At 33.8% G+C, this 15,890-nt stretch overlaps 4 protein-coding genes across 4 annotated transcripts; all 4 read left to right on the top strand.

The window, feature by feature from the left end:
- The first annotated feature begins 933 nt into the window (after nucleotides 1-933).
- LOC114375172 (protein yippee-like At5g53940) lies at nucleotides 934-4,444 on the top strand. Its single transcript, XM_028332930.1, has 5 exons — nucleotides 934-1,107; nucleotides 2,788-2,831; nucleotides 3,599-3,707; nucleotides 3,902-3,957; nucleotides 4,068-4,444. The coding sequence occupies exons 1-5, from the start codon at nucleotides 1,012-1,014 to the stop codon at nucleotides 4,150-4,152; spliced, it is 390 nt and encodes a 129-aa protein (XP_028188731.1). The 5' UTR covers nucleotides 934-1,011; the 3' UTR covers nucleotides 4,153-4,444.
- Nucleotides 4,445-7,050: 2,606 nt separating this feature from the next.
- LOC114373942 (pre-mRNA-splicing factor CWC22 homolog) lies at nucleotides 7,051-10,011 on the top strand. The gene is made up of 3 exons (XM_028331520.1): nucleotides 7,051-7,412; nucleotides 7,829-9,454; nucleotides 9,579-10,011. Exons 1-3 carry the CDS (start codon nucleotides 7,359-7,361, stop codon nucleotides 9,642-9,644), a joined length of 1,746 nt encoding a protein of 581 aa, XP_028187321.1. The 5' UTR covers nucleotides 7,051-7,358; the 3' UTR covers nucleotides 9,645-10,011.
- A 571-nt stretch (nucleotides 10,012-10,582) lies between these two features.
- Nucleotides 10,583-13,453, top strand: LOC114373943 (PRA1 family protein H). Its single transcript, XM_028331521.1, has 4 exons — nucleotides 10,583-11,105; nucleotides 11,898-12,034; nucleotides 12,928-12,999; nucleotides 13,085-13,453. Exons 1-4 carry the CDS (start codon nucleotides 10,717-10,719, stop codon nucleotides 13,153-13,155), a joined length of 669 nt encoding a protein of 222 aa, XP_028187322.1. The 5' UTR covers nucleotides 10,583-10,716; the 3' UTR covers nucleotides 13,156-13,453.
- A 1,344-nt stretch (nucleotides 13,454-14,797) lies between these two features.
- On the top strand, nucleotides 14,798-15,515 carry LOC114377669 (signaling peptide TAXIMIN 2-like). Its single transcript, XM_028336297.1, has 2 exons — nucleotides 14,798-15,078; nucleotides 15,217-15,515. Exons 1-2 carry the CDS (start codon nucleotides 14,975-14,977, stop codon nucleotides 15,338-15,340), a joined length of 228 nt encoding a protein of 75 aa, XP_028192098.1. The 5' UTR covers nucleotides 14,798-14,974; the 3' UTR covers nucleotides 15,341-15,515.
- The last annotated feature ends 375 nt before the right edge of the window (nucleotides 15,516-15,890 follow it).

The raw sequence follows: 15,890 nt of genomic DNA, 5'->3' as shown, positions 1-15,890 counted from the left end.
TCTTTTTCATCTTTGAATTTATACAAAAAAAAAAATTGTTGATACTATGGATAGAAAATAACAATTGTTAGTTTAATACTAATAAAATGAATTTCAATAATTTTATAATTGACTATTACAACTATTACAATCTTAACAATTGCTAAATCTCAATATATTTTATTTATCAGAAAAAAAAGAAATCCAAAACCATGATGCAAACACGATACACCTCAATCGACGGCCAATAAACCTTATCCGTTTATCCCTTTGCTTCAATTCAAAGAATTAATGAGTCATCGGCTACTTCCAATAAACAAATATATCATCATCGTTAGTAAAACACTGCTACAAAGTTAATAGACGTAAGACGAGTGTCCTAACCAAAATAATTATTAACACTAATCATGATCATAAAAAATTATGACTATTATTTTTTTTTTTTTACTAAGATAACTTTGATTTGAGTCAATTCTAACTAAATCTAGTAGTATCATTGGATCGTATGAATGAGATAATATGTTATTTTTGGGTTGTAGCAAAGATATAGATTAATTTCTTTCGAAGTGTAAAAATCACCAAAGTATGTTTTACTCTCTCTGTCAATATGCTTTTGATTCGATTTTAACTAACACCCATCATGGTGGAAGCTATGCGTAAATCCAAAAAAATGGGACAATTTTACATAAACTCATGTATATAACATGTCATAAAAAACACAGAAATCCAACTATCTATCAACTCTCAAACTTGTTGGATGAGGTTATATTCTAACATGAGTTCATCCTTGCACACCAAAAAATAAATTATGACCTATTATTTAATTTAGTACCATGAATTAATATTATATATTTTTGTTAAAATAAGAATTTCTGGGAGCAGGAACACCAACACGTGTCTGTTTGAACAGCTAGTGTCCATTGACAGTGCCATTGCTATTGTTGTTTCTCTTTCCATCTACCGCTATGAGCAACTCAACAAAGAGACTGTGGTTACATCAAAACAAAGCAAAGCAAAGAAAGAAGAAAGAAAATGGGGAGAATCTTTGTGGTGGAGCTTGAGGGCAGGTCTTATAGATGCAAGTTCTGCAGAACTCACTTGGCCCTTGCAGATGATCTCATCTCCAGGGTAGGTACCTTACTTATGTATGCTTTTGTTCTGTCAAGGCTTTTTTGTTTTTGTACATTGTTGTTGGAGGAAATGTTTGTGAATGGAGAATAGGACTCTTTTGGACATTAGTTTTCTGTTTTGAGAAAACAATTCATCATTTTATGGACATTTTCATAGGTTGAAATATGAACAGTTGAACACCACTTGCCACATTCAACGGTAGCCATAGGTTTTGCCTTGGCTAAAGATGGAACCAAGGATCGTAATTGAGTTGAAGTTGTTGTTAATATGACAAATTTGTGTTGGTAGTTTTGTTAGTTAAATTAGAGAACTCATGCAATTTTGAAACCAATCAATGGCAACAATGTATTTGGACTTTGGAGTTGTTGGATGGTTATTTCCTTATTGGATTTTTTTCTGTCTAGTGTACTTTCCTTATTATATTGTGTTTCTTACTCGACCTGCTTGCTAAGTGTGTACAACTTTCAGAACTCAGGATTTCTAGTAGCTCTACAGTAATTTTGGATCTTAGTTATCCTTTATGAGCACTCTTCGCTATTCTCTTTCCACCATGTAAGCATTCCCATTTGCATCCCGTACGTCCACTGAAGAATTGAAAAAGAATGTCAAACTTATACTAGCTTATTGATAGCAATACCAACATCACCTACCAGGCCCATAAGGACACATAGCAAGCCCACTTACTTGGCAGATTTCACATAGAAGATTCAAGAACCAAGCACGTGCGAAATTCATTCGTTAGGAGATATTTCAATTCTGTTAATTGTGCTATTGCTCTGTATCTTTCTGCTATGATAGCTAACCAATTCTGTTATGGAGTTGCACTAGGATAGCCTTTAAATACCATTTAGTAATAAGAATAATACACACAGCAATTTTTCAGTCATTTCTTATCTTGAGGAGTTTTCCTTGTTCTCGAATACAAAGCACATTACTGCTTCTTTTCCTTATCACCTTCAGGGACCTTAACACTCATCTGATGAATAAGAAAGCCTTTGGATTGAGTTGGGATAGCATACTTGCTTATCTATTCTTACTATAAAAGAATTTTCATTGGCTACATTGACAACAAATCTTAATGGAATATGTGGTTGGTTGCATCAGTCCTTGATATTATTCACTTCAGTCCAATTCAGCGATATATTGGGGATCAAATTTTGTAATGGGAAGATAATTGGACTGTGATAATGCGTATGTAGTTCTTCCATCAATGATGTACTTTGTAAGGTAGTCTTAAGTAAGGGGGCCTACTCTGTCCGCGTGATGGGTTTAAAAATTCATTATCCTTCAGCTAGTATGCTGCATCAAACTATAACCAAAGGAATATATGCTAGAGGTTCATGTTAGGTTTCAGTATGAACTTACAACATGTCGTTTTGCCTCTTGACTGCTTTCTTGCATGATTGCTTTTAATACCTTGTATCCATCTTATTCTGTGGTGGTGTCTTTCCATGACATTCATAACTTCATATTTCTATAGAGTAAATATATAGCTGACATATAGTGCATGAGGTGGGTCTAAAGATGAAAGGAAAGATGTATTACTTATAAATATTTGCATAATGTCTGTATATTGATTTTGCTTGCTTTTTGCCAATACAATGCTCCAAGTCTCCTACTGCTTTTCTGGACTGTTAAATTACTTCTCATATTAATCTTCTATTACCCTTCTTTCAGGCCTTTCATTGCCGGAGGGGGAAAGCATACCTATTCAATAATGCGTGAGTCCATTTCTGTTTTTTTGGATAATCCATTAGTGACTAAGAAATTAAAGTTCATGATAGTGTTGTATCATGTATGATGAGATGCATACCTGAGGCTCATGTTTTTAATGTATTCATGTTTCTAGATGAAAGTTGGATGTAACATATTTTGCTACTACCAACAAACTGGAAAATATGATGATCATGTTCTGCAACAGTAAAACCTCTATGAAAATTGCCTTCTGTTATACACCAAGAGCACTGAATTGTTTTTGTAGTCTTTTTTTTTTTTACTAAAATGAATCCTTCACCATCTTTTCATAGCACTAGCTGAATTAAAGTGGAATGGATTTGCATCTTTTCATAGCAATTTAATATTGAGGCTTTTTGGCAGAAACTAAAATCAGGATAGTATTCGACTATAAGAAATGGAGCTCAGCTTCTTATAGAAGAGAGAATTTCTCTGAAATCAACAGTAGAAACAATCGATGACCTCAAAATGTGCTGAAACCAGTCACAGAGGAATGGAGAAAACTGACAAAATGAGAAGAGGAGCAAGAAAAAAATAGACACTAAGGCCTAATGCATATTCTTCCTGGCCATAGCCATCCCGGCATCCCCTCTATGATATCCCCCATCATTAAACTTATGCTTTGACATTTATAAACCTTCTTGTTGTTTGCACATTAAGTAAATAAAAGTTAGGGAATTGTTTGGTTTGCCATTATTAGTCGAAAATATCACTAGACCTGAATAATCTATACTGTTGTGTGCCTGTGATCCAGCGTGAACTTCACAATTGGAACACCAGAAGAAAGGATGATGCTTTCAGGATTACATACTGTCGCAGATATTTTTTGCTGTTGCTGCGGTCAAATAATTGGCTGGAAATATGTTAGCCTTCTCTCTTACCCTCTGGATTTCATGTAATCAGGAATCAATGTTACAGATGAAATCTCTTAGATTGTTTTATGCTGGACTAGTGATCCAGAATTGTTTAAAATATGTATTCCGTATCAACCCTCATTCTTTAGTTCAAGTTAGTTAACTTTCCACACAAATTTTTGATATTTACTATTCTTTCTCAGGAATCTGCACACGAGAAGAGCCAAAAGTATAAAGAAGGGAAGTTTGTTCTTGAAAGGTATTATGTATTTTCCTATTGGCTATTGTGTATTGGTTAAGGAAATTTAGTTGCATTTTTTCCATCAGTGTTTATACTAATTATGTATATCCTTTGTGTCAATACAATAGAGGAAGGATTGTTGATGAAGTTGATTTCTCCACTGAGTTCTACATCGATAGTCATGCCAGCATGAGTGATGCTGAAGAACCTTAAAACATGCGGGCTGGCCTTGTTGGATCATGAGAAAGAATGCACTGCTTCTGTATACGAACAATAATAATGGTGACCCATGAAAATGTTCAGAATTAATAGTTTATTTTGGTTTTGTTTTATTAGTATTATATATATATATATATATATATATATATATATATATTATATGTGGTATATGAAAATGAGAGTTGCCAATAGTGTGTATATTGTGGGGAAAGATAGAGATGAAACGGTAGTCTCAGATTTGCTGCAAAACATATGGAAAGAACTTGGCTGTTAACTTGGTGTCTAATTGTCTATATAGGACCTCTTCAACGCTGGAGGCAGCAATCATGTTTGAACGTTTAGAACACCTTATCTTGTGCTTGGATTAGAAGTAAAACAGAAAATAAAAAAGAAGGATGAAAGTAAAAGAGAAATACATAAAATATGTTCTAGAAATGAGATGCCCATAATTCATAAATGATTTTTCTTTAAAAAAAAAATCTATATAACCTTTTAGGTTTTGCATCTCTTCCATGAAGACATGGGAGTTGATGAGTCATGGCAGCCATTGTGATTGCTAGATTGTAACTTAATAGCTAAAAACACTTTATGAATAATCTAGTAGTGATTTTGTTATCAAAACTTAGAAATATTTCTTGAACTCTTCAATAGCTTTAGTGTTTGATTAAGTTAAAAAGATTGATAACATTTTAAAAATGTATTATTAAAAAGTATTTTGCTAGCATATTTTTCTTGATGATAATAACATAAAAGTTTAATTACAATTTTAGTACCCCTGTTATACATAACTTACAATTTTGGTCTTTGAATTATATCCATTCAAATTTATGTCCTATTTTTTTTATTGTTGCAATCAAATCCTTTCCTCATTTTTTCTTTATTTAAAACTCTTAAATTTTCAAATGTATTAAAAATCTCTACAACTAAACCATTTAAAACTCTCTTTCGATTAAAGACAAATGTTATGGTGCAAATAACTTGGATGAAACAGTGCTCAAATATGAGTGCATAATTTCTATTCAATTTCATAATTACTCAAGCCTAATTGAGGTCCATAAGTCTATCTCATCTAAGCTAATAAGAGTCAATGTCATTCCCACCTCAACATTTGTTACCCCCAACCAACCGAGGTACTTACGAAGTATGTATTTGGTTTAGAGTAAACATAATTTTAAATGCATTCAAAAAAAAAATGTCTCTTGTTACTTTGAGTTAAAAGGACGCTGTAAGGGGCCTAAGATAATCTAATCATCTTAGGTTTATCCACACCCTTCTTCCTCCCAAAATAGATATGAATAATTTTAGGTAGGAATGAAGAGACCGACAGAGACATTAATAGTTGTCTCATGTAGCTTTTCCACCTAATCCTCACCACCCATGCTTACATACACTTGAAAAGAACTCTCTTTTCACATGTTTGTTCTCTCACATACATTATAACTCTATTGGACCATTTACTTGGGAAAAAATGTAAATTATATTAAACCCAAAATGATACAATAATAAACAGAGTATACCCCGCAGTTAAAGAAAATAAAAAATCTCCCTAATACAAGAAGACTTATATCAAGATGCTAAAGCAAATGCAACATATGCACTTGTCTAGGGCCTCAAAGTGCTTGTAAAGTTGATAATCATCGTTCATGCTTAATTTTAAACATTTTCACTATCACCTGACTGCAAGTAAGCTCTTATACCGGCATCCACTTGCTCAACATCCTAGAATTTGTGTGAAACAACTTGTTATAATATTAATTTGAATCGAATATTGATCAAGTTCACAAGTTAAATCAAATGTTTACTCCTAAAAAGGTCTATGTATGAAGAAGATAAAAAAAGAAGAAAATAATTCCAAATGAAAGATGTCAACTATAGTTATATAAAAACTATCAAACTACCATTTTAACATTGATAACATTTTATACAACACGAACTCACTTTTTTTTCCCTCTCTCTTGTTTGTGCTTTGCACTTAGCACAAGTAATGTTCTAGTCAACAGTCAGATAAAATCTATCCTGCCATTGATACGTGTCGGCCAAATAATTTTTAATTTTTTTTATTCATTGAATTTTTTTTTTCTTCTCTGTTTCCCCTTAAAAAATCGTGCATTTGCTTGGGGACCAATGCTAGTGTTCTATACTTTTATAAAAATTATCTGACCACAATTTTAACATTAATAGGTGTCAACATTTATACAATATGGATCCACTATTTTTTTCCTCTATTATGCACATGTACTGTTCTAGTTTTTTCTTTTTCTTTTTATTATAAAAGAATAACGAAACTGTCATAATATGAATTGTATGAGAAGTAGTCATGAAAAATTTATGTGTGGCAATTAGTATATGCTAAAATTTAGGTTTATTGCGGTCACATGAATTTAACTTTACCTTAAATAAATAAAAAAACAATAACTTCACCAAAAAAAATTAAGCTTAAGATGTACGTGAAACTCAAAACTTAATTAAATTAAATATGGAAATTAATCCTATCCAAAGCTATGCTCCGCAATTTAAAAATGAAAATTAATCCTATCCAAAGCTATGCACCGCAATTTTTGTAATTTTTTTAAAAAAACTGCAAAGCAGTTGATATTTTTTTATCATTAAAGTAGTTGTTGTTTGATAATACTGCTCAATACTCAATTTTCTTAACTGAAAGGATTGACGTTCGCTATATTTATAAGAGTAAGAATAATTTATTTAGTAAAAAACTTTATATTTAATTAATCACCGTGTGTAAAAAAAATTTGAACTGATGACCGCAAACACACTACAAAGGTATCGGGGATCTCTGAACTAAAAAAAATTACTCAATTTCCTTAACTTTTACATCATTAAAAAAAAAAGATTTAAATGATATAACGATGAAGATTCCCATAAAAAAAGATAAATACGATGAAGATGAATCTTCCCACATAAAGCGAGAAAAACCATTTGGCGCAAGAGTTGGTTAACCTCAAAGGGGCGTAAATTGGCCGTGTTGTTGCCATTGAGAAAAAGAGAGATTGGCCAATTGCGTTTGTTCGTTAGAAAAAAGCATACATTTTTCTCACACCCTTTTGCTTTTTCTACATTTCCCTTTCGTAAATTCGTCTTCTACTACTCACACCTCTCTTTTCTCTCCCACTTTTTCTTCCTCCTCAATTTCTCCGTTTTTTTTTCTTTTTCTTTGAAGGTTTCGTTTTGCAGGTCGCTTAATGGAGAAATCCTCCTCTTCGCTCAAGAAGAAACGTTCTAAGAAATTATCAAAGGTATTCTCATCTTTCTTCTTCTTCTTCTTCTTATTATTATTTGAATTTTAGGGTATTTAATTTTTAGTTTCAGATTTTTTCTAAGGCAATCTCATTAATTTTGATTTTAGGAAAAATAAACAAATGTTATGTTTTAGTTATTGCTTGTGTTTGTGAACTGAAATTTGCCATTTTTTGTGTGTGAATCATGTACCTAAACTGACTAGGATGCTTTTTTTTTTTGTGGGGTCCTAGGTTTTTTTTCCTTTTTCATTGTAAATGTGATGATTATTTATATACAATTTGGGTTTTTGAGTTTTCCAACCGGAGCGTATGTAGTTTGTTGAGTTGATTGATTTAACAGGGTGTGCATTTTCCTGATTTTGTCATCACTAATGTAAAGTCATCTTGATTTTATGTCTAATTTGATGGTTTAGGTCAAGGCAAGCAGTACAATTAAGAAGAGTAGGAAAAGTAAATCCAAGAAGGTTCGCCGCCGGGAGGTCTCTCTTTCGAGTTCTGACTATGAGGATTCAAAAAAATTGGACACATTGGCTTCCTCTAGTTCTGAAGATAGCTACAGAAGAAAAAGGGATAGGTCTCGCACAAGAATAGAAGTGAAAGGTCTTAAGAGGAAGGCTTGGGGACGATCTTACAGCAGTGACAGCAGTGAGGACTCGCATTATGCTAGGAAGAGAAAAAAGGCGAAGAGGCAAAATGAGCGTGATCAGGTGAGGAAGAAATCCTCCCAGAAGAAAAAGATCAAGAGAGACACGCGTGTTGATTTGATGAGGAGCAGCACGTCACGTACCTGCTCAGCATGTCAGGATGGGAGTGCTAGCAGTGATGACTGTCAATATAAGAGCCACAGGGGAAGATCGGAAAGAAAAGAGAAAGACAGAAGAAAGTTGAGAGGAAGCAGTGGAAGTAAGAAGAGTAGTAGATACAGGGCGAGAAGTTGTTCTCCGTGCAGTATTGAAAATAGTTATGAAGTGACCGAGGAGAAATATGCAGGTGAGAACAATTCCAGATGGTTACGATCAGTTATTACTGTTACAAAAGAGGCGGAAGAATATGGGGAATTGTGTAGAAATGAAAATAAGGACGAGATTGATGATGATCATGATTACCCTTGTAGAAGTAGTGACAGTAATGATGGGGGCACAAAGACAGAGTTGGATCATCATACACTTGCATCAGAAGAGAAATTGGGAATTGAGGAAGAGGCGGGAGATATGAACGCTGATCTTAACTTCACAGAGCCCAAATTCAGAGACAGGAGCTACAATGACAGCAGTAACCTTAAAGCTTATAGTGGTGAGACAACTGAATCTATGAAGGAAACAAGTGAGACTTCTGGTGCTAATGTGAATGATGATGACCTGGAGTCAATTCTAAGACAAAGAGCATTGGAAAATCTAAGAAAATTTCGTGAAATTCAGTCTAGTGCAAAAGCTCCTGATCAGAAAAATAAAATTGTTAGCCAGGTGAAGCAACCAATTACAGATAAACATGAACTGGTTCAAGGTAAGTCTGTTGTCAATGATGCAACTGTAGGAAAAAAATTTGATAAGCAAACCCCTGGAGAAGAAACTAATTTGCCTATTGGGAGGAGAAATTTAATTGCTTGTCCAAGAAACAATGAAAGGATTTTAAACATGGATAAAGATGTATCTGGTTCTGCTAAGTGTCATCCGGTCAATGCACCAGAGAAGGGGATTGATTCAGACAATCCTAGCAGAACAATTACTGAATCCACTAATTACAACAATACTATCAATTTAGAATTGATCAAACAAACACAAAAATCTCGGGGTGATTCACTTCAAACATCTACTTCACACGAAGCCGCCAATGCGAAGTTACTGGTGACTGAGGGTGATGTAGAAAGCAATGCAGCTAAGACTCCTCATGCTGCAATCCAGAGTGTTAATAACAATGTCGGAGATGTTGATGTTTCATCAGTAAAGAATAAAACAGGCAAATTGCTAGATGAATCCAACCAGGGCTCCCAGTTTGAGAAGAAAACAATGAATGTGATGCGGGGTGGTGAAATGGTACAGGTGAGTGTGGTAAACTTTCCAATATTCTGAATAATACTCTGACATAATGATGGCCCTAAAATATGGTATTTAGTCCTTTCCTTTACTTGTCCTTTTTTATTACTAGTATTTTGTGAATGTGCAGGTTAGCTACAAGGTCTATATCCCTAATAAAGTCCCTGCTTTGGCTAGAAGGCAACTTAAGCGATGATCTTCTATCTGCTCTTCTGGTGAAGAAAGGGCTTTTTCGACGTTTTGTTCGTCTTTGTTTGACTCTTGAAAATGGTAGAGACATGTGCAAGAAAGTACAGAGATGAAGAGATTATTGGTTGATTCATCCGTGTGTGAACTCTAAGAACTGCGTCAATTTCTCTATTAGCTATATTTTATTTTTAGGTAACATTGTATTCGTAGATTATTTGAATGTGGTCTGTCACAATAATACTAATGCAGCCTTTGCAACATGAAGACGACCTTTATTATTTCTTTTTGGTGGAGCATGAAAGACCTTATCTATGTTTGCTCTGTCAGATGATATATTGTGCGTTTTTAATCATTCTATTTGAAGAAAACAATCACTTCTTTTTTAGAACTCTTGAAATCAGTTTATTTGGAGGAAATAATCACTTATGTTTTGCAACTTTTAAAGCATAAACAATTATTTTCCTCCAAATATGGTACGAGGCTGACTTGGACTTTCCAAACCTCATTTGGGCACAACTAATAGCCCATGTACCCTAGTAACTGAAAGTGGATGCATCAATAATTTCTTAAAATGAATAGATGAATGAATTTAAAAAGTTTGTTTGCAATATTCTAGCATTGACTATTTTCAGCAATAAGAATTTCTCATTTAACAGCAATCTCAAATAATTTGCACATAAAATCCAAACATATTTTTTAGTTTGACAAATACTAACCAGTGCTCTATGGAATTGGTCAGGGAAATACAATGAATTTTTTTTTATTGAAATGCATAAAAAAATATTCATGAGTTTTTTACGTTCTCATTCTCATATTATTGTTTTTTATTTTCTTAACTAAACAATGTCCTTTTTAGCTTTTATTCTATTAATATTATCCTTAAAATGTATTTATGCTATTTATTTGATAATTAAAAAATCTTTATATATTTCTATAAAAAAAATCTGACCGAGAGCATAGGATAGGAAGTTAGGAAGAAAAACTTGGTTGGCGCAGACAAGGAAGAAACCTAAGCGGAAGCCGAAGAGCAAACAAATTTAACAGACACGGCGTGTGTGTCTGTTTTAGGGAACACGGCGATGGTGTTCTCTTCGAACCCCTTATCCCTGAGCGTCCCCGAACCCGCCTTCGAGTCATGGCTCCGCGACACCGGCTTCCTCGAAGTCCTCGACCACCGCACCTCCTCCTCCGCCGCAGCCGCCTCCCCCGCTCCCTCCTCCGCCGCCTCCACCCTCTTCTCCCGCCTCTTGACCTTCCTCTCCCTCTTCACCCTCAACGCCTTCGCCAAGCTCGCCGCCGATGACTTCGCCGCCGACACCCCCTCCTGGTCCCGCTCCTTCTTCGCCTTCTCCGATTCCTACTCCTTCCCTTCCTCCCCCTCACAGGCGCGATTGAGAGTTCAGGAAAACGTGAAACGCTACGCCCGCAACTACGCCTATTTGTTCATTGTTTTCTTCGCCTGCACTCTGTACGCCCTCGCTATTGCCTCTCTATTCTTTGTTAATTTGAAGGTGTTTCGGTTGAATTCGAGAATCTATGCTGTGTTTTAGTCATATAAGGCTCTTGAATTTGGGAATTTTCATCGTGTTTGGATAAACTTCTCTGTAAATAGTTATAGAAAGTAGAATGAGTTGATTGTCTCCCTGAGTTAAATTTAGGTTATACACTTGATTTTCATTTTCGTTCTGTTTGAATGAACTTCTTTATAAACTTATAGGAGAAGAAAATAAAAAATGAAATAAACTTCTGTGATAAGCTCAAATTAGCTTATGTATAAGTTAAAATATTCTTTTGAAGAAACTAATATGAGAGAACTTCTGAAGATTAGCTTATGCATAAGCTAGTTTTGGCTTATCGGAGAAGTTTATTGTTTTGGTTGAATTGGAGAATCTATAATGTGTTTAGTGAAATAAGACTCTTCTATTTGTGAATTTGTTGTGTTTGAATAAATTTCTCTACAACCAGGGGTGTTTAGCTCAATTGGTTGAGCAGGTGCGTGAGTGTTGTAAATCCCCTGCTATCGTTTTTGATTCCTACGGATTAAATACATCAGTTTCTCTAGAAATATGCATAAGCCAATTTTAGTCCATGGGAGTTCATTGTACTTTACCCTTCTTATTTTCTTCTTTTGTAAGTGTTTAGAGAGAAGTTTATCCACACATAGTCTTGATGTGGTTCTTGCTTAATGAATTTATAAGGAATAAATGTGTTTATTGTCGTGCTTTGGTGTAACTGTGTGTTTTGGTTACTATGGTTGCAGGTATAAGATGCCGGTTGCTCTTGTCGGGTTGGTATTGTGTTTGGCATTGTGGGATTTCTTCAAGTTTTGTAGCCACAGATGGGGATTGGAGCAGTATCCCTTGACGCGCCAGATTTTGATTCGTGTTGTGCAATGTGGTGAGCAATTGTTTCCTATAGGAGAGATTTTGTTTTTCTTTCTTTTTAGTACTTAGACCATCAATTGTCTTTTTATTGGGACAAAAGTTACACGCGGTTTCTTAAATGTTTCTGGTGTTGTTTTTCAATCTGAATTGAAGTTCTTAAATATTTTTGGTGCCGTTTTGTAATCAAATTTGAAGTTTTACCTAGGTAATCTACATAATATAGGTTTTTTATTGAGATAGAACTTATATCAGTTATATGTAGTTTCCTAAGTGAGAAGGGAGAAGGAAATCAACCAGGCTCTTCGTTTTTCTTTGTTTTTTAATACTTAGATATCAACTGGTTTTTTATTAGGACAAATGCTTTAAATGCTTTTGGTGTTATTTTTCTATTAGAATTGAACTTTCACCCAGGCAAACTTCATAAATAGGTTTGCATTAAAGATCAGTATAGGTTATTGAGGTAAAACTCCAATTTTGATTGAAAAACATCACCATAAACACTTAAAAAACTGCATCTAAGTTTTATCCTTTTTATTAGATTTACTTAAAAAACAAAATGGTTATTGTTGATTTTGCTATAGTTTTGTTGGGCATTGATAACATCCCACATGCATGTGTTGCCCGGACTTTGCTTAAGCTGCGGATTTACTGAATGCATAATCTTTCATCCCCGCCAATTAAAAAAGAAGAAATTCACTCACCTTCCTGTACATGAATGCAAATTTTTAAATCTGTTATGTATTTGGCTGCATAATTTTACAGAGAGATGTCTTCTACTTAGCTGATGTGGTAGGGGATGTCTTGTTCTTTTATAGCACATTGCTTATGGACGCTGGAAAAACATCTCTTTATTTGATCTTCATAAGGTTAATTGGAACTTTTGTTTCTCAATCTCATCTCTTGCAGCAACTGCGGTTATTCTAATCTTTTCCAATGTTCAAATGGCTCTCTTTTGTGCCATATGCGTCAGCTATGTAGGTAAGTCTTTCTACTTATGTACTTTTATTCTTACCTTGTTGTTTTGCTTCAACGGCGGGTTCTTAGGTTAAAAAATTCTATGTAGGAATGATACTTCATGCTGGATTTCGAAAGTTGACCCCTGTAAAGCAACCTTCAGTGAGCAGAGGTAGGTAGTTGACTAATCAATGAAACTGTGGTGAACGCTTTGTCCAGCACATCTTACTTCGGTGATTCAAGGGCCTTTGTTATAGAAGATTCCTGTGCTTACAATGTAGAGTTTAAGGGACAGGACTTTGGTACAGAAGATTGAGCAATGTACAAAAGGGTGGATTATATACTTGTGGATTAACATTGATCAATTGTTTAGAATAAATTCTTTGAATTGTTACATATATCAATTATTGAGATTATTAATTTATTCATAGCACTTGACTAGTTGATGCAATTGTAATTGAGTTTTTGTTTTGGGTGACTCATAATGGGTTAGGCGCCATCATGTAGTGCTCGTTGAGAGGTTTTTTATCTGATGTGAATATAAAAATGGTTTTCCATCATACAATTTTATCAGGTATGTGTAAACCCCTAATCATCAAGGAGAGGATAGTCATTCTCACATTGCCTATTGTTTCCCTATTTCCTAACTATGATTGAACAAATATGGGCCCTTCTTTGTTGCTCAGGACACAATTTTAATCTTAATTCATGATGCTTACACTGTAGAATATAAGTGACTGGACTTTTGGTACAGAAGCTTGGGCAATGTAAAAAGGTTGAATTATTTATTTGTAAATTAACATTATTACTTACGGAAACTATTAATTTGATCGCAGAACTTCTGTTAGTTGATGCAATTATAATTGAGCTTTTGTTTTAAATGGTTCGTAATGGGTCAGGCGCCATTCGGTAGTGCACATTGAGAGGTTCTTACTGTCATATAATAATGTTACATTTACCGGCATAGTAAATCATGCATATATTAAATATCAACCATTGATTTTGTTCATTAATAATTAAAATTATTTACTTCATTCTTGTTTTTCTTAGAGAAATTAAATTCCACGTATGATGAACTCTTTAAGCTAAAAAGAGAAAATAAATAGTTTATTTATTTATTTTTATTATAAAACTATTAAGTTGTATGTTGGTCCCCCTTACTTTTTATGTTGGGTCTATTCTTGGTAAATAAGATTAATCTTTAACTTAATGAATTAGAATTAGAGGACATTCGCATGAAAAAAAAAATCTACCAAGACAACATCAACACCCTAGAAAAGAATAAATGGGCATTTTGAGCTGGAACGTGTTCACATTGGAAAGCATTTTCATGACACAAGTTGACCAAAGCTTGCACACAACTTAATCATGAATATAAGCTGGAGCAACCTATAAATAATGACAATAGCACAGCAGTAATATACTTGCATGTGGAAAAACCTATAAATAATGACAATGTTACCTGTAGCATTTTAAAAAAATAAATAGTAATTTTTATGTGATTGGATTCAAGGCCAACAGGAAAAGCTATAATACTAAATAGCATGCTTCATCTCAACAATAAATACAAGTTATGGTTGGTGAAGAATAACTACAATATGTAATATCCACCTGTTCAATCGAAACTTCCATTATACTTCCACACATCATCGCATCTTACATTTTTGACCCCATTGAGGGACTGACAATGGTGGATATATTCTTTGGTGTTTACCTTTATTCTCACGAGTCAATGAGTCATCATTATTCTTTGATAGTGCAACCAACAACTATCATGTGGCTGTCATCATTATTCTTTGATAGTGCTAATCTCCATTTAAATTCAATAGAAAAGTCATCTTCAACTTCTGGGAATTCATTCTTGAGGAGCTATAGAAAACTTAATCACATAGTTATTGTCTAGTACATATAAATCCTAGAGCTCTGCTTTACTGAATGAAGCTGCAAATTTCATACAAGACATAACTCATTAGAGAGTAGAATCAGCAATTAAATCACTATGGGAGAAAGTAAGTGTAGGCCACTTGGATTCTTGATAGGGCTACCCTTTGCTGTTCTTTCCTTGGTGTTATCTGTGGTAGGTGCTGTTATTTGGATCATTGGGTAAGTTAAATTAGCCCCTCCATTATATTTCAAGTTATTTAAGTCCTACATTTTTGTTGTACGTATTTGTTAAAAGAGGGTTCGGACTTGGCACTTGTTGAACTGTTAATAATAAGTGTTAAATTGACATGTTGACAGGTCTATGTTGAGCTGCTTGTGCCCTTGTTGCATCTGTTTCTCAGGGCTTGCCAATTGCGCCGTTGGCCTTGTGAAACTTCCAGTGAAAGTCATTCGGTGGTTTACTCATCAGATACCTTGCTGATCAACTGCTAATGGATTTCCAAGTTTTAAAATTGATGTATCATGTAAACACTTTTTTGTATTATTATCAATGAAGTTTGAAATTTCCAACTTTGCAAAAATAAAATAAAATTGTGTACAATGGTTGTATTAATTTTTATTTTTTTTTGAAAGGGTTGTATGAAGATTTGAACATATGACTTTATACGTGATTCTACTCAATCCCTACTACTAGGTTGATCTTAGTAGTTAAAAAAATATTATATTACTTAGATTTTTTTTCTTTTTACCATAATATTAATGCGAAGAGTATTATCTGTTTTTCTGATTATTAATTTTTACTAAAAAAAATCTGGTTAGTTATATCTTTGATGAAATCTCCCTTCATTAATGCTATGTTAGTTTCTTTGATATTTAAAATCAAATATTTTATATATTTTATTATTAAAGCTTGAAAAGAGTTAATTTCAATTATAAAAAATCATGCATAAATTATCAATATTATCTTAATTAATTTTAATCTTAATTACATATTTAAATTATACAGTTAAAATTTGTTTCTAGTGCACTCT

Source organism: Glycine soja, chromosome 11 (assembly GCF_004193775.1).
Source record: "Glycine soja cultivar W05 chromosome 11, ASM419377v2, whole genome shotgun sequence".
In the NCBI taxonomy this organism is placed as follows: domain Eukaryota; kingdom Viridiplantae; phylum Streptophyta; class Magnoliopsida; order Fabales; family Fabaceae; genus Glycine; species Glycine soja.
Note: the sequence above shows the minus strand (reverse complement) of the source record. Positions and strands in the feature narration are given on the sequence as shown.

Coding starts and splice junctions, on each gene's coding strand:
- LOC114375172 (XM_028332930.1), top strand. CDS start 1,012: ATGGGGAGAATCTTTGTGGTGGAGCTTGAGGGCAGGTCTTATAGATGC. Junction 3,708..3,901: donor AAATAATTGGCTGGAAATAT/GTTAGCCTTCTC, acceptor ATTCTTTCTCAG/GAATCTGCACACGAGAAGAG. Junction 3,958..4,067: donor GGGAAGTTTGTTCTTGAAAG/GTATTATGTATT, acceptor TCAATACAATAG/AGGAAGGATTGTTGATGAAG.
- LOC114373942 (XM_028331520.1), top strand. CDS start 7,359: ATGGAGAAATCCTCCTCTTCGCTCAAGAAGAAACGTTCTAAGAAATTA. Junction 7,413..7,828: donor GTTCTAAGAAATTATCAAAG/GTATTCTCATCT, acceptor TTGATGGTTTAG/GTCAAGGCAAGCAGTACAAT. Junction 9,455..9,578: donor GGGGTGGTGAAATGGTACAG/GTGAGTGTGGTA, acceptor GTGAATGTGCAG/GTTAGCTACAAGGTCTATAT.
- LOC114373943 (XM_028331521.1), top strand. CDS start 10,717: ATGGTGTTCTCTTCGAACCCCTTATCCCTGAGCGTCCCCGAACCCGCC. Junction 12,035..12,927: donor GATTCGTGTTGTGCAATGTG/GTGAGCAATTGT, acceptor CATCTCTTGCAG/CAACTGCGGTTATTCTAATC. Junction 13,000..13,084: donor CATATGCGTCAGCTATGTAG/GTAAGTCTTTCT, acceptor AATTCTATGTAG/GAATGATACTTCATGCTGGA.
- LOC114377669 (XM_028336297.1), top strand. CDS start 14,975: ATGGGAGAAAGTAAGTGTAGGCCACTTGGATTCTTGATAGGGCTACCC. Junction 15,079..15,216: donor GCTGTTATTTGGATCATTGG/GTAAGTTAAATT, acceptor ACATGTTGACAG/GTCTATGTTGAGCTGCTTGT.